Source organism: Cornus florida, unplaced genomic scaffold (genome assembly GCF_030987335.1).
Source record: "Cornus florida cultivar Cherokee Brave unplaced genomic scaffold, ASM3098733v1 CherokeeBrave_3.0.0_Hap2_Chr11, whole genome shotgun sequence".
NCBI classification, from domain to species: domain Eukaryota; kingdom Viridiplantae; phylum Streptophyta; class Magnoliopsida; order Cornales; family Cornaceae; genus Cornus; species Cornus florida.
In genome coordinates, this window is record NW_026775581.1 from 30,306,332 (window position 1) to 30,330,426 (window position 24,095).

The 24,095-nt window shown below is 36.1% G+C and overlaps 2 protein-coding genes across 3 annotated transcripts; one reads left to right on the forward strand and one right to left on the reverse strand.

Moving 5' to 3' along the window:
• The first annotated feature begins 6,576 nt into the window (after positions 1-6,576).
• On the forward strand, positions 6,577-18,775 carry LOC132284684 (pentatricopeptide repeat-containing protein At5g50990). Of its 2 annotated transcripts, none has more exons than XM_059786808.1 (4): positions 6,577-6,832; positions 14,183-16,271; positions 17,242-17,316; positions 17,537-18,775. In XM_059786808.1, the coding sequence occupies exons 1-2, from the start codon at positions 6,682-6,684 to the stop codon at positions 15,697-15,699; spliced, it is 1,668 nt and encodes a 555-aa protein (XP_059642791.1). In that variant the 5' UTR covers positions 6,577-6,681; the 3' UTR covers positions 15,700-16,271; positions 17,242-17,316; positions 17,537-18,775. The 2 variants fall into 2 exon arrangements, with proteins under 2 accessions (XP_059642791.1, XP_059642792.1); XM_059786809.1 differs by having other exon boundaries at positions 17,642-18,775.
• Positions 18,776-19,599: 824 nt separating this feature from the next.
• Positions 19,600-23,669, reverse strand: LOC132284422 (uncharacterized). Its single transcript, XM_059786542.1, has 6 exons — positions 23,130-23,669; positions 21,086-21,344; positions 20,779-20,815; positions 20,563-20,668; positions 20,171-20,281; positions 19,600-20,088 (listed from the first exon to the last, which is right to left on the reverse strand). The coding sequence occupies exons 1-6, from the start codon at positions 23,331-23,333 to the stop codon at positions 19,972-19,974; spliced, it is 834 nt and encodes a 277-aa protein (XP_059642525.1). The 5' UTR covers positions 23,334-23,669; the 3' UTR covers positions 19,600-19,971.
• Between the last annotated feature and the right edge of the window lie 426 nt (positions 23,670-24,095).

Consider the following 24,095-nt stretch of genomic DNA (forward strand, 5'->3'; position numbering starts at 1 on the left):
TAAAAACTTCATGTTTTGATGAAGACCCAATTCTCCAGTCTGGTTGGTCAAAAATGGGGAGAAAGGCAGTACTTCAGTGCTGCCAGGCAGTTCTGCGCACCTCTGTTACGAAGATCATAACTCTCTGCTCTGAACTCCGAATGATAAACCACTTAAAGATTTAGAAAGCTGATTCAGAGATCTAAATCTTTCATGTTATGATGGAAGTCTAGTTCTTGAGTTTGCTAGGTCAAAAATGGCGACAAAAGTCAGGATCACTGCTGCCAGAAATTCAGAAATGGCATCCTTTTTGTTCAAAATTCCACAAGGCATCATTTTTGCTTCCTTTTTGCACTTTAACCTGAAAATGCATAAAAACATGTAAATGGAGTTAATCTACATAAAATAATTAATAACTGGACTTTGTTAATGTAATTTAAGGCGCTTGAATATACAATATTCGGCGCTTATCAATACTTCGGGCATGTGTTCTTGATTTGGGAGGTAGTTGGGAGGATCACCTTCCACTTATTGAGTTTGCCTACAACAACAGTTATTAGGCGAGCATTCAGATGGCTCTATTTGAGGCGTTGTATGGCACACCTTATAGGTCTCCTGCCTGTTGGACTGAGGTAGGCGAGACAGCCGCCTTAGGACTCGACATTGTACTCGAGACTACTGAGAAAATTAAGTTGATCAGGCAAAGGTTGCTCACAGCTCAGAGCTGATAGAAGAGTTATGCAGATAAGCGGAGACGACCGCTATCTTTTGAGGTGGGAGACCACGTTTTCCTTCGAGTTTCTCCATAGAAGAAGTTGATGAGGTTCAGGAAGAGTGGCAAGTTATCCCCATGATTTATTGGGCCTTTTGAGATCTTGGATAGGGTAGGAGAGGTTGCCTATAGGCTTGCGTTGCCACCACAATTAGACAGGGTCCACAATGTTTTTCATATATCTATGTTGCAGAAGTATGAGCCAGATCTGTCTCATATTCTTGATTGGGTTGATGTGGACATTGACGAGGATGTTTCCTACGAGGAAGGACCAGTTCAGATCCTTGACACAGGGCAGAAAGTGTTAAGAGACAAGACGATACCATTAGTGAAGGTCCTTTGGAGACATCACAGAGTTGAGGAGGCTACTTAGGAGCTCAAACAAGAGGTTCGCTTAAAGTATCCAGCGTTGCTTTCTTCCCCAGGTATGGTTTGATTTTAGGGACGAAATCTTATAAGTTAGGGACATTGTAATGTTTTTAATTTTCGTTTTTTTCCATTTTCTGGAATTTTTCGTTTTTGCAAGGGCATTTTCGTCTTTTTTCATTTTGCGTACCGGACACAGCAAGGTGTGTCCAAGAGTTAAGTGGGGTATTTCATTGAGTCCAGGACTTTTTGAAATGCAATGGTTGCCATTTCGGCATTTTTCTGTTTTTTGGGCCGAACGGTCCAGTGTGGGACCCGCCACCGGATTTGTCGCGTACGGGGGTATTGGTTGGTTCCATTTGCATTCATATTGATTTTATTTAATATGTTTTATATGATTATTATATGGTTAGTGTATAAATAGTTATGTGGTGCAAATTAAAAAGCAAAGGGTGGGATATTTTGAGTTAGTGGTGGGGCCCACTCCCCACTCACATGGTTTAGTGGCCAAGAGGCCATGAAATGGCCTCATTTTCTCTGTCTCTACCCAGCACTCTCCTCTCCCTCTTGTATTTCTTTTTCTTCTTCTTTTCTTATTCATTTTCAAGGCTTGATTAAGCCTAACAATTGTGAGAATTTGATTGCACCTCCTTGAGCAAAGTTAGAGAGTTTGTTGAGATCTTCATCTTGATAGGAGCCAAGCACCATTTCATGACTCCTTGTATTTCGAATTAGGGCTTGGATTTGGGAAAAATTTGGGGCTTTTCTCATCCATTGAGGTAGAGGTCTCTAATACAAAGTCTTCTTATGCTTTTGTAAGTTAATTTCTTATAATTTGTTAAAGAGCATGCCTAATTAGTCTAAGTTTTTGGAAATTGCTCAAATGCCATGTATAAAATTGTGACAAGGTGTTAATTGATATGTTGTGATTAAGCATGCTTATGTGAAATAGAATTTGTGATTTGTATGCTTAATATGCTAGAATAATGTGGAATGAAAGCCTGAGTTGTGTATTTTAGTAACTTGTTTGTAAAAGCATATGTGAACTTCTATGGTTGAATTGATGAATTGAAGCATGAAACATTCATGCATTCATTAGGAAAGAAAAAAGGGGAAAAGTGTTTTAAAACAAAAGAAATTGTTTTGGAAAAAAAAAAAAAGAGTTTTCTAAAAGTGTTTGCGAAGACCGGACGCCTAGGAGGCGCCTAGTGGTCCATGGTGTTAGTGTAGTTTAGAGGGGAGTATGATTGAGCTAACTAGGTCGGATGCGACGCCTTGGAGGTGCCTTGTGGTCGTGGATAGTTAGTCAAACCTCCTTTCATGACACCTTGGAGGTGTCTTGGGTCGAATTACACTAATAGTTTGGAAGTTGAAACGGAATTGTTTCGGAAATGGGGAGTGACACTTGCATGACATTGCATTGCATTCCATTTGCATATGTGGTGTGATTGTGATAGGACAACATTTGTTATACAGTCGTTATTGTAGTCTTTGCGTGGACTCACGGGGTTATAAGAAGTGTGTCTTAGACACTTCCTACTGAACTTATGCTCACTCCATTATTTAACATTTTTCAGGTTTCGAAAAAGAAGTGGTGGACGACAACCCACCACAATTCTAGACGGGATTGGGACTTTTGTTGATGTTATATTTTGTATGTGGAACTTAGATCCCTCGTAAAGTTCTAAATGTAATTTTTGGACTGTAAATTTTGTAAGCTTTGGTTTTTGTCAAAGATTATGAAGGATCTTGTATAAACGTGTTGATATAAATCTTAGGTGAAAGTTGTAATCTTTATTCATCAATCTTACATGTGTATGTGATAGACTTACTTAGTTTTAAAGCTCTATTGTAGACTGTGTTCATTCCTATGTTCAAGGTATTTTTCTGTAGAATTTCAAGCTCGCAGGACCATTTCGGTCGGTCGAAATGAGCACTTCGGTCGACCGATCTGTCCAGTAACTTCAGTCATTGTTCAAACCACAACCGGCCGACCGAAATGGGCACTTCAGTCGACCGGTACAGGTGTTATTTCGGTCAGCTGAAACACCACTTCGGTCAACCGTTTTTGCTATTGTAGTGGTGCATTGTCCCTCATTTTGTTTGGTTTATCTCTGAGCCATGACAAGTTGTTTAAGTCCTCTTGAGTCATGATTTGGTCATAATGTGGATGTGTTGACACTGGCCACGATGAGGATTGACCTAGACAACCTCGGGTTCGGGTAAGGACTTGGTTAGCGGTTCGGACCTACGGGTTCGGGTCGTTACAACATGAAAACTCCAAGGCATCGCGGGCCAGATAGCTCAACCTTGTTTGGGTCTCTCCCTAACCTCTCTAAACCACACTAATGCCACGGACCACTAGGTAATTCCTAGGCGCCTGGGTTTTCGCAAACCATTTCAAAACATTTTCCCCAAAATAATTTTTCATTTGTTTTTCAAAACATTTTTCCCTTTTTCCTTCCCAATGGAATGCATGACTGCTTCATGCTTCTCAAATTGCCATAATCTCATACAATTTAACCTTAACAATATTCCATACCAATTAAGGAAAATTCTTAAAAATTTATAGCATGCTTATTATTCACGAATTTTCAGCAACTAAGCATTTAAAAAAAGAACTCAATCAATTAAGCATGCTTCTCATATCAAATCAACAACTAATATACACACATATCACTTAAACATGAAACTCAAATAGAGATAAAATTCATATATATAACATCATGACAATTTTTTAAGAAATAATCACAATTAAACGTATCATACTTCAATTATAGGGGAATGAATCACAAAAATCAAAGGGATTATAGATTAGAATACCCTTACCTCAATATAGATGAAAAAGCCCCAAAAATCACCAAAAATTTGAAATTCCAAGGAGTGGCCAAACGACATTTTGCTCCAATCAAAACGATGGTCTCGACGCACTCATCAACTTTACCTTAAGTGGCAAGATCAAATTCCTAAAGGTTAGAGATATATCTTGGCTTGATTGAAGAAGAAAAAGAAAAGAAAAAGAGAAAATGAAGAGAGAGAAAGAGAGAGCCTGGAGTGAGAGAGAGAATCTGAGGTTGAATAATTAGCCAAATGGTCTTAAGGCTATTAAAAGGGATTACATGCGGGTCCCACCAATAAAAAATCTCACTTTTCTATTAATATGTGTATATATATATATATACTAATCAATTCACTACCACATAATTATCACAATCAAATAAATATGCACAGATTAACAATACATGAAATGCAATGGACTCGTGTCACAACCCTCATGCACAACAACCCCAGTAGTAGGTCCCACCTAGGACTTCCCGGCCCGAAAACAGAAAAATACCGAAATGGCAATCAATACATTTTTAAGAGTCCTGAACTTAAGGAAATGTCACAAACAATACTTTGATACATCCAACACACTTCACGATGTCCAACACGCAAAATGAGAAAAGACAAAATACCCTAAAAAAATAAAAAAATTCCAGAAAATGAAAAATGACAAAAATCGAAAACATTACACTTACCCCGTTAGATTAACTTATCTACCCAGTTAGATAAGCCCTCCATTTTGGCATGCATACTGGACTAGTCATCTAACCTGTTAGATGGACTCATGTACCCAGTTAGATGAGTTGATATTTACCATTTGACTCCAAATTTTTGTATAATTACCTAATTACCCCCAGACTTCAACCAAAGCATAGAATGACCATAGAAAATGACAATTTTACCTCTGATGAGTTTAGAAGCCATAATGAACGTACTAAATGGCCATAGTACCCTTATGTGATATCGGGTTCGGGTAAGGACTTGTGTAGCGATCCGGAATCCCGGGTTTGGGTTGTTACAGGGTGTCCCCGTGCTTTTTATCTCCTATGGCAAAATGAAAAACTCAGTGGAGCTAGGCAAAATTGAGGCTAGAAGATTGAAGATGAATGAAGAAAATGGCAGTGAGAGAGAGAAGAGAGATGGCCGGATGGTGAGGGAGAAAATGAAGGTGATTTGGCTTTGTCTTCCATTTTTTTTCTCTCTAGACACACATATAAACATATCATACACTCCCTCCACAAATATCTCACCAACTAGTCAATCATTGGCCCACAACATAACAAAATGCACTAATGTACCAAAAGTGAAAATAATTGCACCCATGAGGAAATAAAACCCCATAATGAAATAAATAATGAAAATAAATCCAATGCATTGAATGAAGTATCGAAAATCATTTCCGAGCACTTGACCCGATCCGGGCCCACATAACTCAAAAATGAATAATGCAATAAATTAAATATGAAAAAAAAATGGAAAAAAGGACACGGTCCTCACAAGAAATATACTTGGTTTATATAGAATCAGGTTTATTCTTTCTCATGTAGTAATCTTTTGGGATGTAATTAGATGTTATTTACATTTGATTATATATATTAGCATTAATATCATTTAATATTTTTTTATAATTTATTGTGTTTGAAAACATGAGATTTCTTCTTCTTCTTCTTCTTCTTCTTCTTATTTTTATTTTTATTTTTTTTGGGTAATTTTAAATACTGATATAAAATATGTAACATTTATGAAGAAAATTATCTATTCAATAATTCTATAAATAAGTGGTAGAATGTTAAGGAAAATGTTTAATGTGTTACTCAATATTAACGTTGACCATCACCATTGTCAATCAAAAGATAAATGGCCCAAATGGGTTACCAGGATGGCGGTGTAATTTTATTTTGATTTTTTTTTTTTTTAAAAAAAAAAAAAAAGGAAAAAGGAAGAAATAAAGAAGAAAGGAGGAAAGAAAAAAATAAAAATAAAAAATAGAAGATAGTGGTATCTAATTTTGATTTACCGAACGAGATTAGTTAATTGTTTTTCTTGATTTATTAAATTTCTATTACAACGTTAAGAAAAATCATTCATATAACTTTAATCATTTATTATCTTGAATTTTTATTTAGAGCAGTTTGTTTTTCTCTTCTCAAAATGTGTGCTTCTTTAGTAGGAGTTTGAGCTATCACATAAGGTAAGAGTGGGAAGAATTTGAGAGGTAAGAGTGGGAGTGAGAAAGAATTTGAGAGCGAAAGCGACAAAATTTAAATCATACAAAATAAGAAATGAACGAAGCATCATTGTAGAATCACGCTCAAATGAGAGAGGTCAACGAAGCATCAATGTAGAATCACACTCGAATAGTAAGAGCAGATTTAACCCGCTATGAAGAATGATATAACATAGGGTTTTGAGAAGTACCTTTTCCCGCGAGGGGTTTGGAATAGGGAAAAATCAATAATGATTTCGCTTTACTTGGACTTGATTCTAATTCTCAGCAAAGGACAAGTCAGCTTCTCATTCTCTGGGCTTTAGCTGATTTGCAACACGGCCCATGTCTACTCTCACAAATCTTATGGCCCGCTAAAGCAGCCTCTCATTCTATACATGTGGAGGGCCCAAAAGTAGCGGCTGAACTCCTTCGTTGTTCTCTCACTTGCCCCCTGACCAGTGACCACTGTAGTTTCATATGAACCGATGTGCGAGGAACTAATCTCTCTCGTTCGATAAAACCGTAGAAGATGCTAAGACTTGCAGAGCAAAGAGTATTTGTTTCGTCTTCGTTACCGAACAACATGGCCATGATGACCATCTTTCCTTATAATAGTAAGAACAATCATTGGGCCTCTCTTAATTCCACCTCAAATTCACCTGTTGCCCCATCAGATACAGGTCAGTTCTCTGTCTAACATTTTACTTCAAATTGTCTTTCTTGTTTTTCCTTGTGTGATTTATATAGATTTGGAGTTCTATTTTGTTTCTATTTGAAATTTGGGTGACACTCTCTACTTTAGATGCCTATTGGGTATTGCCGGTGGCTATTAATGCTGGAATTATTGCTAATCTTGGGCTAGAATAGAATTACAGCTTTTTTTTTTTTTTGTTTTCTTTTTTTTTTTTGTTGGAAGTGAATATCTTAATTCAGTCACAGTGATGGAACTAGAAATTTGTGAGTTTGGATGATAGAAAAAAAAAAAAAAAAAAAAAATGGTTCTTTGCCATTTTCCCTACTAGGCTTCTCATAGCTCCATCCCTGGCTATATATATGCTGAGGGTGAGCCAGGACATCATCGGAGGCTTCTATGGAATGTACATAGATTTCTAGCAGCTGATGGTCCACCTAAAGGTTGCAAACCGGTAAGAGTTTTTTATTTTTTATTTGTGTGTGTGTGGTTGGTTTGTTCAGATTTGAGGATTTCTTTGTGAGAAACGAACTGGGTTTGGTTGAATTTGAGATTTTGGATGTGGAATTGTGCTTCTTCATCTGGGTTTTGATAGTGGTGGGTAGATGTAGGCCCTAGTGGTTGAACCACGTAATATTCTTGTGTTCTACTTGTTTTATTTATCTCTTCGCTTCCGTTTTATGCTCTACAACATGGTATCAGAGCCTAATTTCTCTTCCTAGGTTCAGACCCAAAACCCTTAGCAACATTAACTGAACATCCCTTTGAGAAAAAAAAGATTGACGGAATGTATTCGATTTGGAATAAAATCAGCCTCTCTTATGCAGTTGGATTGACCCACCATCCATTCATTGTCGTTGTAGGATATAAATGCTATTGGGGTATGTTCTTGGATCTTCAAAGGTTGCACATGTCATTGTCTACACTTGTAGGCATGCGAAAGGGCTGTGTGGGACTAGTCTTGTGCACAACCAAGCGAGCATGCCAAAGAAAAATACCTTGAAACCGCGTACACACCCAAAACAAGACGTGTACCAATGAGGTACAAAAAAAAATGCAAAATTTAGTTCTATTAATATGAAACAACAATAGGAAGTACACATAAGATTGTATGCAGTCACACTGAGCCCAGTCCATAAACGGGGAGGTCAGATATTTAAGTGTAGGTTGTTACCATTTACTGACTAACCATCCCTATATGTGCAAAAGTATTAGTTATCCATCCGGCAAAAGGAAAATATCACCCATCTAAAAAATCATAATCTTAATGACCATATTTTTTTTTTGATAATCTTAATGACCATATTGCCACTACGTATATACAAAATATCCATGCACCAAGTGTGGGATATGCTTCTGGCCCCTCTGTGGTGTCACAGGCATTGTGGCAGGCATGCTTGTCATGGCTGATGTGCAACCTGTGTCATATGCCCTGGTTGGTGAACATTAGCTTCATTCCAATGGGGAGATGGACCCGACGGTCAATAAATAACCTTACTCTCTTAAGAGACTGTATGGTGAACATTTTGTATAATGGCATGGAGAAAATATAGTAAATGAAATTCCGGGAAAAAAAATTATATAGTAAATGCCTACAGACCTCTAAAGTGATGCTGTTTCCACAGCTAGATCTGCATTTTGGAATGTCTTGAGTGCTGCTGATATAAATCTGGATGATTTTTATCTCTTGGTTTAGATTCATTATGGATTCCAAGTTTATTTTCATATTGCATTCTTCCTCTCTTTCCTTGTGCTATTGGAAATATATGTATTCCTTTTTCATTCTCTCATTTAATTTTTTAATTTTTTTTTTTTTTTTAAGTGAAGGAATGCCTTCACTTATGAGCATTGTACACATTGTTCTTTTCCATATTTATAAAATAACCATTCAGGGAAAAAATATAGCAAATGCATTTGTTACATATTGTTTCTTTTTATTAAATTGGAGTATCATGTTTATGCACTTACCTTAACCTTTTCCTTTCGCTTGTTCTATATGTATGTAATATGTGTGTGCTCACTTTCTATATGTTCAACCTTCTTGAGAAAATCTTCGCAAAAAAAATTGTGAAGTATAACAATATTCGCACCACCCATTATTGAAGCCGTCTAACAATATCTTATGAAAAAATATATATTTTACATCCAATAATATAGAAAGGCTAAATTGAACTAAGTTATTTTGCCTTTTTATGTGGCAATTGCTTTATTACATGAATATCAAGTCTCAATTTCTAGCACAACTACAACATCCAAGCCCTTTTTCCCAACTACTTGGGGTCGGCTACATGCATCCTATGTTTCCATAAGTCTCAAGTTCTAGCATCATGTTTTATTCCTCCGTTGTTTGATTCAATTGTTTAATGTTGTATACAGCAATGCACGCTTGTTATAAAACTAGTTTCATAATGCATTAGCATGAGTGACGTAATTCCAAATCGAGGGATTTGAGGATCATTACGATAGTTCGACGATGAGGATGCAGTATAATGGATGTGGGGCCATATCACCAAAACATAATAGAATTGGTTATCGCAATTGTGAATTTATTCTACCAACCCAAAACGCATGGATACCCTACTTTTTCGAGGATTCATATCTGGCACTTGAGAATGATGGTAATGGGCGCCAACGCGCTTTCACTGGCCAATACTCAAGAATGAACTGCACCGACTATAGGCTTAACATTAACAACATGGTACCGTTTCAGAAATTAATGACTTTTCTTGGCCTCATAATCCAATAAAAGTGATTTTCTAATGAATTTTAGTTATTTTGTTGATTTTTTTAGATCATTTAACCCAAATAATGACCTATACATGAATCCTAAGTTGTCGTCATTATTGAAGGCTTATTAATTTATACTTACTAAATTAATGAGTAAAAATAAACTTAACATTAAATAAATGAAATTTCATGACAAAAAACACATAAATATTTAATTGTATTGTACATTTGTACCTTAATACTTAATTACATAATAAAATCAATGACAAAGGATTTTAGAATGATACATGACAATCAGTGGAGGCTCAAACTTCTAACTTTCCTTTAGGAAGTAGGGGTCTGGTACCGCTAGGCCACTGACCTATTGGTGAACACAAATAAGATTTAAAAAATAAATAAAATTAAAGTACCGCAAAAAACAAAAGAACTTTTAACATTTATTGATATTTTCATTGAAAATTGTTCATACTTCCATTTAGATTATTATTTTTCCAATATTACATATTATCAAGGTAATATATTAAAAGTAACCCAAATTGAAGGAATTCTAGCAAAAATCATGTATACTCTTAAATTTCTTGATTTAGAAAGATAAAACTTATGGTGAAAGGATGAGTCACGTTAGGAATAGGACCTCTCATGAGTATGGATTGCACCGAGCATAAGCTCACCTCTCAAAGTCAGGTAAGCCGGTAGAAGTTGTGAACTCATCGATTTGATATGATTAATCTTAGAATTTTTTGGTAGATCAAGATTGTAAAGAGAATTTTAGAAAATTTGTGGTCTACCCATATCCAAGAAGGCCGGAAATTAATAGATTAGAGAATCAATAAACGAGTTTAGAGAGAGAGTAAACGACCTAGAATCCCTAATGTCAAATTGAATAGAGAAATAGAAAATGAAAAACACAAGGATATACGTGGTTCAGCCACTAGTAGGGGCAGTGTTGTTAAAGGCGCGCCTAGGCTCATGTCTAGATGCGCCCAGGCTCGAGGCTCAGGTTTAGCGCCTGTTGTCATCCCAAGCTCACTGATGTTTACTAGGCGCGCGCCTCGGTTGCGCCTCATCCTGTTTGTGAGGTGCGCCTAGGCGCGCCTTACTGATATTTGTTTAAAAAAATACAATTGTTCTATTTCTTAAGCCAAAAAGGGTACTTTTGGCAACTTAATAAACAAAAAAGAAAGCTCAATCATATGATATAAGGAACTTTTGTGCAAAAGAATAAAAAAATAAGAAAGTCCAAGAGTCAAAGTGTTAACCGAACAACGATAGAATGAGATTGTAAGACGAAGATGAAGCCCTAGTTGCAGCGATGAACGATGAAGCCACGTCAGTTCTTTCTTTTCTTTTCTTTTTTCTCTCTTCTCCTCTAGATCTCTCCTCTTTTGTTATCTTTGTTTACATCTCTCTCTTCATCTAGTTCTCTCATCTCTCTATCTTTTTTTTTTTTTTGTTAACATATTTATTTCTTTTTGTGCTTTGTTTTGCCATTCAAAAAACACATTTTACTTTGCCTTTCAAGAAAACAAATTTATGCTCTAATTTATAGTTGTTGGATGCTTGTATAGTTGATGGATTTACTTTTTTATATTTGATATTAATTTTTAGAATATTGATATGACTTATGAGATATGAATGTTGTTATGGTAGTTTAAATTTTCAATTGTGCGCCTCACTTCACTCAGGCACGCACCTCGCCGTGTGCCTCGCGCCTAGGCTCCAAAGGACATCTAGCGCCTTGGGCCTTTAATAACTATGAGTAGGGGTGGGCAAATAATCCTCGAATCCGATCCATGTAGATCAAATCGGATTGCTACACCCACAGATTGGTGGCGAATTAAAAAAAATTGAATAAGTAGCTCACAGATCGGATCATAGATTGGACTGTCAAAATCTGATCCGATCCAATCCGATCTGCAAGATTTATATTTGTATATTTAAAGAATGTATTAGTTAATTTAATTAGTTAGTGATCATTTAATGGAATCTAAGAATGTATTAGCTAATGATCATTTAAATATATGAATTAATGTTGATAAATTAAAATTTTATCTAGTGTTCTATGGTTAAAATTTTATCCGTGAATTCAATCCGATCCGTTATCCCATGGATTGATGGTGGATTAAGATTTGTCCAATCCATTCGGAGCAGATCGGATTAGGATTGATGCCTAATCCGATCCGATCTGTGGCCACCCCTAGCCACTAGGGCTTACATCCACAACACACAAGCCCAAATGGTTACATATCTTTATTATACTTTATTTATAGGTGAAATGAGAAAGACTTATAGCTAGAGAATAAAAAATACTTTATGAAAGAGTATTCTTACTTTATAAGTATTTTATAATAAAGGAATTAAGCAGAAAGTCAAATACAAATATGGCAACAAGTCTCATAGCAATATTCAGTCAAGGAATAATTTAAGTAAGGGTTCCTATAATAATATCCTCCAAACACCCCCACCCCCTTCCCCTTCAAATTGGTACACGGATATTTTAACTCAAGTGTCCAACTTGAAACTAATTATAAAGTTGGTAAGAGTCTAAGACGAGTTGATCCGAAGATCCGAGACGAGTTAATGCAAAGATCCGAGACGAGTTAATCTGGAGATGCAAGATGAATTTATCCGAAAATGCGAGACGAGTAGAGTATAGAGTAGGGTATGATAGACCTACTCTGATACCATGTCAAATTGAAGAGAAAAATAGAAGATGAAAACAAGGATATGCGTGGTTCAGCCACTAGGGCTTACATCCACTGCACACAAAGCCCAAAGGGCATGTTGGAAAATAATTATATAAGTGAGTTAAGGGCTCAAATCTCTCCTTGACAAAATGTTGAGTTGTTAGACTTGGGTAACAACTTGTTGCCATATTTGTATTTGACTTTCTGTGTAATTCATTTATTATAGTTACAAGTCTTCCCCAATTCACCTATAAATAGAGGTGGTTATTGTAAACAAAATTAAGAGAGAATGTAATGAAAGAGATGTAGCCTTTGGGCTTTGTGTGTCGTGGTTGTAAGCCCTAGTAGCTAAACCACATATATCCTTGTGTTCTTCATTTATTATACCCTACTCTATACTTTACTCGTCTCGGATTTTCGGATCAACTTGTCTCGGATCTCCGGATCAACTCATCTCGGATCTTTGGATCAACTCGTCTCGTATCGGATATGTGGATCAACTCGTCTCAAATTTACTTGTCTTAGACTCTCGACGACTTCATATTTAATTTAAAGTTGGACACTTGAGTTAAATCTCTGTGTACCAACTTGGGGGGGTGTTGGAGAATAATTATATGAGTGATTTAAGCCCTTAAATCACTCCTTGACGGAATGTTAAGTTGAAATACTTGAGTAACAAGTTGTTGCCATATTTGTATTTGATTTTCAGTGTAATTCCTTTATTATAGCTAAAAGTCTTCCCCAATTCACCTATAAATAGAGGTGGTTATTGTAAACAAAATTAAGAGAGAATGTAATGAAAGAGATGTAACCATTTGGGCTTTGTGTGTCGTGGATGTAAGCCCTAGTGGTTGAACCACGTATATCCTTGTGTGCTTCATTTTCTATTTCTCTCTTCAATTTTGACAGGGCACATATATTTATTATACTCTCTTTTTTGTATACAATGATCACCTCTATTTATAGGTGAAATGAGCAAGGATATACGTGGTTCAACCATTAGGGCACACACAAAGCCCAGAGGGCTACATATCTTTATTATACTCTCTTAATTTTTGTATACAATGATTACCTCTATTTATAGGTGAAATGAGAAAAACTTGTAGCTAGAGAATAAAAAATACTTGCTCTACAAGTATTATTACTTTACAAATATTTTATAAAAAAAGAATTACACAGAAAGTCAAACACAAATATGGCAACAAGTGTCACAGCAATATTATGTCAAGGAGTAATTTAAGTAAGGGTTCCTATAATAATATTCTCCAACACCTAATTTACTCCATGTACATATAGAGTTAGGGTGTTTTACCAAAAATTAAATGGGGGCATTACTAAAATTTTAGAAAAAAATTACCGAAACTTTTTATTTTTTTTATGATAAGTAAATGTATATTAGAAAGCGTTCAAAAGGGGAATGCAGCCCGAGAGCTACACAAAAGCCATGGAGCCCAAAAAACTGTCTCATCAATAGATGTAAAATATCTAAAACTTTAACGTGGACATTACTAAAATTTAAAAAAAAAAAATTAGGTATGTAATATAAATAAATGAAATGAATAAATGAAACTTGAGTGAGGGGGCCTCCCCCACTCAGCTCTACATGGCTCCATCCATGCTGACAATTTGAATTAGATCCCCAGTCACCACCAGAAGGATCGACATAGGAGATTTTGTTGCTGATCTTATAATCCTTTTGTTGTTACTTGTTGCATATTTAATTTTGATGTTCACTTTCTGTGTATGTCTTGTATGCCATATTTGTCTATTGTTTTGAAAAGCATTTCATTCTTTGTTTCCTTTTTTCCCCAAAGGTTTTATACATTATTCAGCATTTTGAAATGAACTGTCTTATTGAAATTGGTTCTGTTAGGAGGCTTTTCTCAGCTTTTAAGTGATTCTCTTTTACCGGACAAACCTTTCAGATCATCAAAAGCTCTTCCGTGTTTTGGAAGCATGCAAACTCTCCTCCAATTTAAGAATTGCAATAGAAACCCACACTAGAATCATTAAACTTGGGTATGGAACATGCTCATCTCTTGTATCATCGCTGATTTCAATATATGCATCTTGTGGTCGCCTCAATCTTGCTGGTCAACTTCTCAATGAAACTCAGTGTTGGAGTCTCGATCTGATATCAGCTAATTCAATAATTGCAAGTTTTATGAAGATTGGAGAAATTGGTATTGCCAAGCGTGTATTTCATCAAATGCCTGCCCTGGATGTGGTTTCATGGAACTCAATGATCGGAGGTTATGTCAAAAACTCACACTTTAGGGAGGCGTTTAGCATCTTGCAAGAAATGTTGAGCTCAAATGTTGAACCAGATGGATATACATTTTCTTCTGTTATTACTGCATGCGCACGACTTGGAGCTCTTGATCATGCTAAGTGGATACATGGTTTAATGATTGAGAAAAAAATTGAGCTAAATTACATTTTGTGTTCTGCACTCATAGACATGTACTCAAAATGTGGAAGAATTGAAAGTGCAAAAGAAATTTTTGATCGCATTCAAAGCAGGCATGTTTCTGTTTGGAATGCAATGATTAACGGGCTAGCAGTTCATGGGCTTGCTTTAGATGCAATTGCATTATTTTCACTTATGGAGTCACAAAATATTTCACCTGATTCTATAACTTTTATGGGAATTCTTACTGCATGCAGACACTGTGGATTGGTTGATCAGGGTCGTAAGTACTTTGATCTAATGAGAAGGCATTACTCAATTTATCCTCAGCTTGAGCATTATGGATCAATAGTTGATCTCTTGGGTCGAGCTGGATGCCTAGAAGAAGCTTATGCAATAATTAAGGAAATGCCTATGGATCCTGATGTTGTCATATGGAGGGCACTTCTTAGTGCTTGTAAAACTCACAAAAATTCTAAATTGGGTGAAGTTGCTATTACAAATATATCAAATCTCAAAAGTGGGGATTATGTTTTGCTGTCCAATATTTATTGCTCCATAAGCAAATGGGATAGTGCTGAGAGAGTGAGATATATGATGAAAAGAAAAGGAATTCGTAAAATTAGTGGGTGTAGTTGGATTGAGTTGGCTGGTGTGGTTCACCAATTTAAGGCTGGTGATATCTCACATCCAGATACAAAAGATTTATATAAGGTGTTGGAAGGATTAATACGCAGGACCAAAATAGAAGGATTTATTCCTACTACAGAGTTGGTATTGATGGATGTATCTGAGGAGGAAAAGGAAGGAAATTTGAATTATCACAGTGAGAAGTTAGCATTGGCTTATGGGATCCTAAAAACTTGCCCTGGAATTGAGATTCGGATTTCAAAAAACCTCCGAACTTGTGCCGACTGTCACTGCTGGATGGAAATGGTTTCAAAATTATTGAACAGGGTGATAATTATGAGGGACCGTATCCGTTTTCATCGGTTTGAAGGTGGTTTCTGTAGCTGTGGAGACTATTGGTAGTTGATTTTAAGAGTACCTACCTGGTTAAGATATGGCTTCTGTTAGAGATGAGGTATCTTGTAAAGAAGTCGTTTCTTGAATGTTTAAAATTAAGAATATGTTAAAAGAGGTTATGCAAAGGACGTAATGTGTTTCTTCTATTAAATAATCAGCCTGTTTTTAGTTTCATTTTGAGTATACCAATTTGTTGTGCACTTAGAAGTTGAGGTATCTGACCACTGCTCCGGAACTTTTAGAGGAAATTTACGGTTGTTCTTTTTGAACTTTTGAACTTGATGCTGATGATTTAATGGGATTTCTTCTAGTATGAAAGTAACATATTCTTGACTAAATACTGCAAAGCTGTTTAACTTCATTCCAGAAATTACTAGATGCAGCCACTATGGTTATTTGAGGCTCACCAGTGATTAACAAATACAATAAGGAGTTGGGACTTGTTGAAGTAGACACTCAAGCGAACAATGAACAATTTCTCAGGCTGATTGGACTCTTGGAGGTGGAAGTTGTTCAGTGTATATGCCAATGATGATGGAGCCAAATTGAAACGCATATTATGAACCAACAACCGAAAGGTGTGTTAATTGTTGTGTACTGCAATTTCATTATGTTTAGCACTTTCTTGGTCTCTTTAAATCTATGTTATTTACAGCTTTTGATTTTGATTTTTTTTGTTTGTTTGTTTGGGTAATGCCTCTTAGTTGTATGTTAAATAATCTAAATGCAAGCTATTTTTGTTCCCTAAGAATTTTAGTTTTTAGTTATTAGCTATCTTCTTCTAAAGGTACCTAGAGAGTTTCCAGTAGTGAATAATATCCGGTTCTTCTAGTAGCTCGGGCTTCATTTCAACTACCTTATAGTTGCAGAAATTTTCTTTTGTAGAAGGGCATGTGCGATTGTTTTTCTGAAGTTAATTCTTCAAATGTTGCTGTGTGTTAATTCTTTGATGGAATTTGTACTTCTCTATCATTTTCTTCGTTGACTCTCTCTCTCTCTCTCTGTCTCTCTCTCTCTATATATATACATATGATGTTAACTACCATATTAGAGAGGGTATAAACTTCACTCCCCTTCACATGTGGCCTTCTTTTGGTCCAACACGTGTATCAATTTTAATTATCAGGGTGACGGCGAGGTTTGAACACAAGACCTTGCCTGCTTTGATACCATGTTAACTACCATTGACTCTAAAAGCTTAAGCTGTTAGAGAGGGTGTAAACTTCAATATTTAAATCCTTCAAAATATATATGTGTTGCTTTCTCTTCTTAATTCCCCAGTTTTGACCAACATCATAACTTAGCTTAAAATATGGGACCTGTAATCCTCTACCTTGTGGTAGTGACTCTTCAACTTATCCTACATCTGAGTTATTTAAAGTTGTCCTGATGTCCCAAGGATTTCCCTGCATCAAGGATGAGATAAATTTAACTACAGTAATTCTCTTGATGAATAAACATGAGCCAATTGAATTCAGTAGTCAAGGTAAATAGTTTGAGCAACAAGCATCCTCACAATGTTCTAAAATGGTTGTATATATGTTTCAGATACTATCTCAAGTGGCGTGCTGCTTCTAAATGCGTACCTCAACTCATGTTGGCAGTTTTCTATGATCATACATGGTAGGTGTGTGATATTGACGTTGGTTAAAATTTCAATGTTTGCTTCTAAATCATGCACTGAAATACGAATTGGTGGTGGTTTGAATAACACAACTTCAAAAATTTGTTAGATCCGCTGCTAACGCTTTACCCCTGGTGATTTTAGCAAGTTCAAATTTGCTTACTTCATCTTGACAGGTGGCAGGTTTCTTTACATTTGCCTTTTTCTTCTCTACGATAGGTACAACCTGAAAAACAAAAAGAAAGAGGGAAAACACAAGTTTGGGGGAGGGAACTCAGCAAGTAAGCAACCCAGTCTTGATCAAAATCATGTTGCACTCTGCAGGTAGAGGTCATGGGGACTGCAAGGAGAGCAGTGACTCCTGCAAAAATGCTTTAATTCTGGAGTGACTGGAAAGAAGATTTGACATAATGAGTATGAAGGAAGTGGGATGTCAACAGCATTGCACCACTATCGACAATTAACTTATCCCATTTTGAGTTTGAGGTCATGGGGACTGTAAGGAGAGCCACTCTTACTTCACAGACTGTTGAATCTCCTCGGCAAGAATCAGCCCAAGATCCCACTAGTAGGCCTTCAAGGATTGACCAATACATGCAGTGTAAGAGTTGCCAATTAAAAATACTGTGCCATATTGACTTCAATGATTTAATCCAGTTCTGGATCAAGAGGAACATCTTTTTCCCATGTAATCAAGCAAGGAGATCATCATCCAGTGGGATTTTTGTGGTTGGAGGTGGGTTGAAGGGGTCAGTGGTAACAGAGAGGTGGGAGAAGAGGGCTTGGGACATTGTTTCTGTGTTATAAAACAACCTGATTGCTGCAAATAAGGCAGAGCCACCATGAGAAGAAGATGAGCATTTCTGCCAGAAAGGATTTTTTTGTTCTGGTGTTACTTGAGATTCTTCTCCTTGTTGAGCCTGGGACAACTGTGAATGTCAGGGAGGAATTTAGGTGCCAAACTGAATAGCGGATGTAGTTAGCAAACAATGTTGACCTTCCCCAAGTGACTACAGGCTTCTGCTTGGTAAACATGCGACTCATTATTGTTGGGACAACCCATTTTTGAATTCTCTTACCAGATGCTGATGTTGTATGGTGGTATTTCCCTCGCCATGTTCCATCAAGACTTGTAAGGGGCCCGCACCATGCAACCTCAAGTTTTCACTTGCAGTTTCCTGACGAGAAAATATATTGAATGCTGACAAGTTGGGGTTGATTGGCTCTGAATGTCATTCCTGTCAGAACAAGTCTTGAGTTTTACGTATTCACCTCCTTCCCTACTGCTTAGTTGCGCGTAGGTTGTGCTTATTTGTTTCTGAAATTTGGAATGATTTAAGCTGATCTCAAGATGAACAAGGCTGCTGTAACTGTTATTTCATTTTACTTTTTGTTCTTTTGACTATTGAATTCTACCGAGTCATTTAGAATAATTGATATTATCATTTTTTTTTACCCCTTTATGTAGCAGAAATCTACATTATATTATATTTTCATTTCCATGGTATATTATTAACACTGGATACCCTTTCTAAGGTTGAAAGTTCACCACATTTGTCATTTCCAAATGTTTTTAATGCGCTTTTCATTGAATGGATTAGTAGCCAAACCGTTCAGATGAGTGGCTATTTTCCTCCTACCATGAACGCTTCTGCTTTGGATGTGCTCCAACACTTCAAGAGCAGATCATGGTCTTAACTTTTCTCTGACCAGGTTGATCACATGCTTCTATACTTGGTTATAATGTCGATTTATCTACTTCTGGCGTTGTAACGGTGAACTTCTTTCAAATGAGTGGCTGTTTGGCTCCTATTATAAACACTTCTGCCCTGGATGTGCTGTGACTACCCAGAAGGTATCTGGATTTATTTTATTATGCATAAGAATGATAAGGTGAACAGAACAGTAAGGTTATCTATCTCATGTAGAGTTACTGCAGATTTATACAAATTGGTTTAGGTCCTTGTTGCACACATTGTCTGATAGCTATATTTTCTTGCTTTTCAAATGGCTGGTGAAGATAAATACTACTGGTAAATATGATTAAATTTGAGTGCTTGGTGTGGTGTTTATCAGTGGTTTATCTATCTTGTGCATGATTAATCTGAAAAATGGGATATATATCACCAAAGGAAAACACTTTTGCAGTGCGCTTTTGAAACAATATCTGATCATGCATCAGCAGTATTGAATTCCCAGTTCTCTATGTTACCCAGCCAAAGTGCAAGGTACTCTCCAGTCCTGGCCAAGATTTGAATGCATGTACGAGAGATAGATAACCATTTTGGCTAAGGATGAAGAATTCATTTCTACTAAGGATGCATATCATCAATGATTGGTTTTCCAAACATAAACACAAATAAAAGAAAGGCATTTTGGCCTGCTACACTTATTGATGCAGTCTCTGTCCATACAAATAGATAGCTAACTGCGCTGCAGCTCGTTCTGTTTCAAGGAGCTCATGATTTTCAGGTTCTCTCTCTCTCTCTCTCTCTCTCTCTCTCTCTCTCTCTATATATATATATATATATATATATATATATATAACTTGTCATTGCTAGTGCATGAGCAGTTCTTTACCGACAAAGTTAATCCATAAACCGATGACAGAAAGAGGAAAAATATATAAATACTTATACTGGTGAGTGAACTGGTTAGTTATCTTGTATTGGAACCAATTGCAGTTTGCCTCCATAAATCTCTGGTATTTGGCTCTCATCAATGTCTTCAAGTAGGGTAGATTTCAACTTCTTATTTTCCACAAATATGATCTGTAGGAGCATGACAAATGAACAGAATGACAATCGACTGTGAAGAATGCTTGCATGAAAATAGAAGAACTCAAAACCTTACCTTCTTCTTGGTTTTGTTGTCAATAAATGGATAGACAACCTTCCATACTGTCATGAATATGTAGGGCACATGGACAATAAACAACTTTCCAAGTCTTTCCGGGTAGTAGTCCTGCCATTAACAAGAAGCACTTTTGTGTTAAGTAGCACAGGCACCAACACAATATTCTGACATGTCCATTCCTAAAAAGAACGACATGTTATGGACATGACAAGCCTTGTTTTATAGTGTTTGAAATGTGTCAGTTTTGGACGTGCTTAGGAGTGTTCACGAAGTGTTACTGCACCCGACACATCTCTGACACCGGACACGGCACCATAATAGACCATATGAGTCTATTTGAGTAGGAAATTGAACTGCAGAGAGCAAGTAATGCATGGTGGAAGATGAACCTGCAAAATGGATAGAGCTCCAAGGTATGCACGAATGTCACTGTTCGAGTATCCCCATCCTTCTAGATCTCCTATGACAACAAATTTCTCTTGTCCCCTTGGCATGCTGATACATAATAAGTGATATTAATAGTAGTCTACAGTAGTACTGCTATTAGGTGCCTAACTGAACTGAGAAATGTGCGCGTGAGAGAGAGAGAGAGAGAGAGAGAGTACCTTGAACATAATTTGTCAAGAGCAAAGACTACAAAACCTGTTAATAAAGGAGTTCACTTTTCTAGTCAGTAACTGGTTCATTGTGTGTTTGTGTGTGTTTTATTTATAAAAAAAAAAATGGGGGTTTCTTTGCCTCCATTCTTATTTGTGATCTAGTTCATATATATGTTGGGAGACCTCTTGCAAAGTCTAGCACTTGATTCCAAAGGGTGATCTTGTCTATGTGAGACTTAACGTTATTTCGTAAAAAGTGATTGTTCTTTGTCGAAGTCATAAAAATAGAACGTGTTACAAGATAAGAACGTACGCTTAAACTCATCGAGACCTCCTTTTTTGTGGAAATGTCTACCACCAAATACAACTGTTATGGGGCGTCCGCTTTTATCCAATCCTTGCATAAACATCTTGTTCTGTGCAATTTCATTAGAAATCTGAGCCGCAGAAATGGAACCATCTGGAACGAATGTTTGTTTCCATTTTATGTATTTTAGGAACATAGAGGACGCCTTCTCTATGTCTAAATCACGAGCGCGGAGAAACCTTCTGATCATCAAGTCGTCTACTTCCTGCGAAACCGAATTTAACAAAAAAAAAATAACAAAATAAGTGATCTAGCGGAAGTATGTGCAAAAAATTCCAAGTAATGTTTAGGCAACATCCTGTAACTAGGATTCAAAATCGTGTTAGTGCAGGTTTGTGTTGAAGGGTTGGATTTATAGATAACAAAATGAAAGGGGTGCGCCCTCATTGCAGTTAAGGTAACGACTGCGGTCATGGCCAGTTCCCAAAGTGTGACGGGAATTGTGTACAAGGTCTGGAAATGAATTCACCATCGAATAACTGACTGGAGTGAAAACGAATAACTGACCGAAGCGAAAACAAATTCACCGCCATATAACTGACCGCCACAGGGGCATAGTTGGATTTTTATAAATAGAGAATTTTACCAGAAACATCTTATGATTGTGATGAAAAAGCGAAAGAGTGTTCTAAACTACAAATTAAGTGGCTATTCTTGAAACTATATTGAATGTTAAGTAGCAATTTAACAATGACTGGAGAAGAATAACGCCAGTAGGAATTAGATCTGAGAAATATGTACATATATATATATATATATATATATCTAATCCACCGGAGACAAACAAGAAATATATACAAAATCATTGTTAGGACAATTATACTTGCAGACGATCAATGACTGATCCGATTAATTAACCAATTAAAATTAGCTTAAGACATTATGTATTTTTTATTTTTATTTTTTTTCCTAAATGGAGGAAAGACATTATGTATTGAACCAAAGCAAAAGCTCCGACGTGCTAGCCTTTTGGTTTTAGTAGATTTTAAGAAGTAAACATGTTGGGAAAAATGAAATAAGGAGCTGATGATACAAGGCATTAAATAAATACGCAAGTTAATATACATACATACATAATTATATAAATATAAATTTAAGCCTAGATTCATATATTAATTTCAGGATTAATTCACACCTAAATTTGTGTCTGTTAAGAGGCATAATCCATGAATAATCAAAATATAATATGGTAAAAGGGGTCTTGGATTGGATCGGTTTCAGGTTAAACTAGATCCATCTCATATCTATTTTAATATCATTCATATCTAAATATTTGAGACGGATCTTCTACATACTGTTATAGAAATGGATTTGGAATAAATATTCATTAAGATCATACTCTCACTTTGCTCATTTGAAAATTTAAATCCTAAACTTTCTTTTTTGATACCTCGATTTTTTACTTTGAAATGTGATAAAATACCCTAGCCTACAATGCTTTTGATATTTTGATTAAATAATTCCCAAAAGTTAATTTGTTATATGGTAAATTTTTGGAGGGATAGGCAAGCTGAGGTTTTGGATTGAAGAGGGTGTTCAAAGTCCCACAAAAAAGATTGGCCAATGAGAACTGTTAATTTTTTTCTGGTGTTTTTTATAGTTGTACATTGACTTATTCGTGCAATAATTGGTTTAGTTTGAGCTTTACTTCTGTATACTTTTCTTTATCAATAGGTGTTATTTTTATTTATTTTATTTATTTTTTTAACACAAAAATGAAAAAGAAAAGTCCTTGTAAATACATTTTCAAAGATGGTGTCTCTTGCTTACTCTGGCTTTTTGAAAAAAAATACCTTAACCCTCTCTTTGTTGTTTTTTAATCCAAATTAGGGTGGTATACAAATCTTGGTAAAATTAATCACTGATTTTGGGCTAAGAGTAAAAATTAAACAATAAAATTAAGAAAGGCTGAAGAAAAAATCAAAATAAAATAGGAATAGATAATACTGTGTGTGTGTGTGTGTGTGAGAGAGAGAGAGAGAGAGAGAACCTTAGAAGAGGGGTCTTGACTTTCAACAAAGGCTCTCATGAGACGAACTTTATTCTGCTCCTCCTCATTGATTTCATTACTATATTCCATAACTTTCTTTGCTTCCTCGTCTCCTTCTAATTCAGATTCTGTATTAAGTGACTCCTCTGTTTGCTCCATTACTACCTTCCCCTCGTCTTCTTTCTTTTCCTGATGCACGTCCATGACAATGACCAACTCTGGTCTATCTCTAAAACTCTCTATATGCAGATGTTTATATGTGTGTTTTTATGTGTATATAGATATATATACGTCTCTTCAGTGTAAAAATCAAGAGAGAGAGAGAGAGAGAGAGAGATGACAAGACTGACTTAAGTGGAAGGAACTAATGACTTTGTAATTGGAATTGTATAAAACGCGTTACAAGTCAAAAAAAATTTATTGACTTGTATGATGAAGATACATGGAGGTTCATACAAGATTTCAATAGTGAAATTGCTGGATCTCTGTGGCGTTCAGTTTGGGGTATGGTGGCAGTGGTGTTCAACTACTTTGCTTCTGGTAGTTATTAGCTTCATCTAAATTGATTGATGAGAGCAACCCTTTACAGCATGTATTAAATGCTTTTACATAAAATAAAAATAAAATAAAAGATGGATGAATTCTCCGGTGCAGCAGAGATTGTTAGTGGAACTTTGTAACGGAAACAAAAACATACGCTATTATTTGGTGGTGCTGACAGTCAATCAATTCTCCATCTAGATTCGATGTAAGATAAGATCTCTTAGCTGAACTCACAACGTCCTCATTGTTGTCATGCCGTCTTGCCTACCCGGAGGTGGACCCAGGTGCCTCTTGGGATGGCGCTTGGCGTGACACTTGTACACACAAATTTCATATCTGCAAATTAAAGAACGAAATAGGGAGCAAATATTAATTTATTATTATTACTTTACCTAAAAAAAAAAACTATATTAATTTATTAAT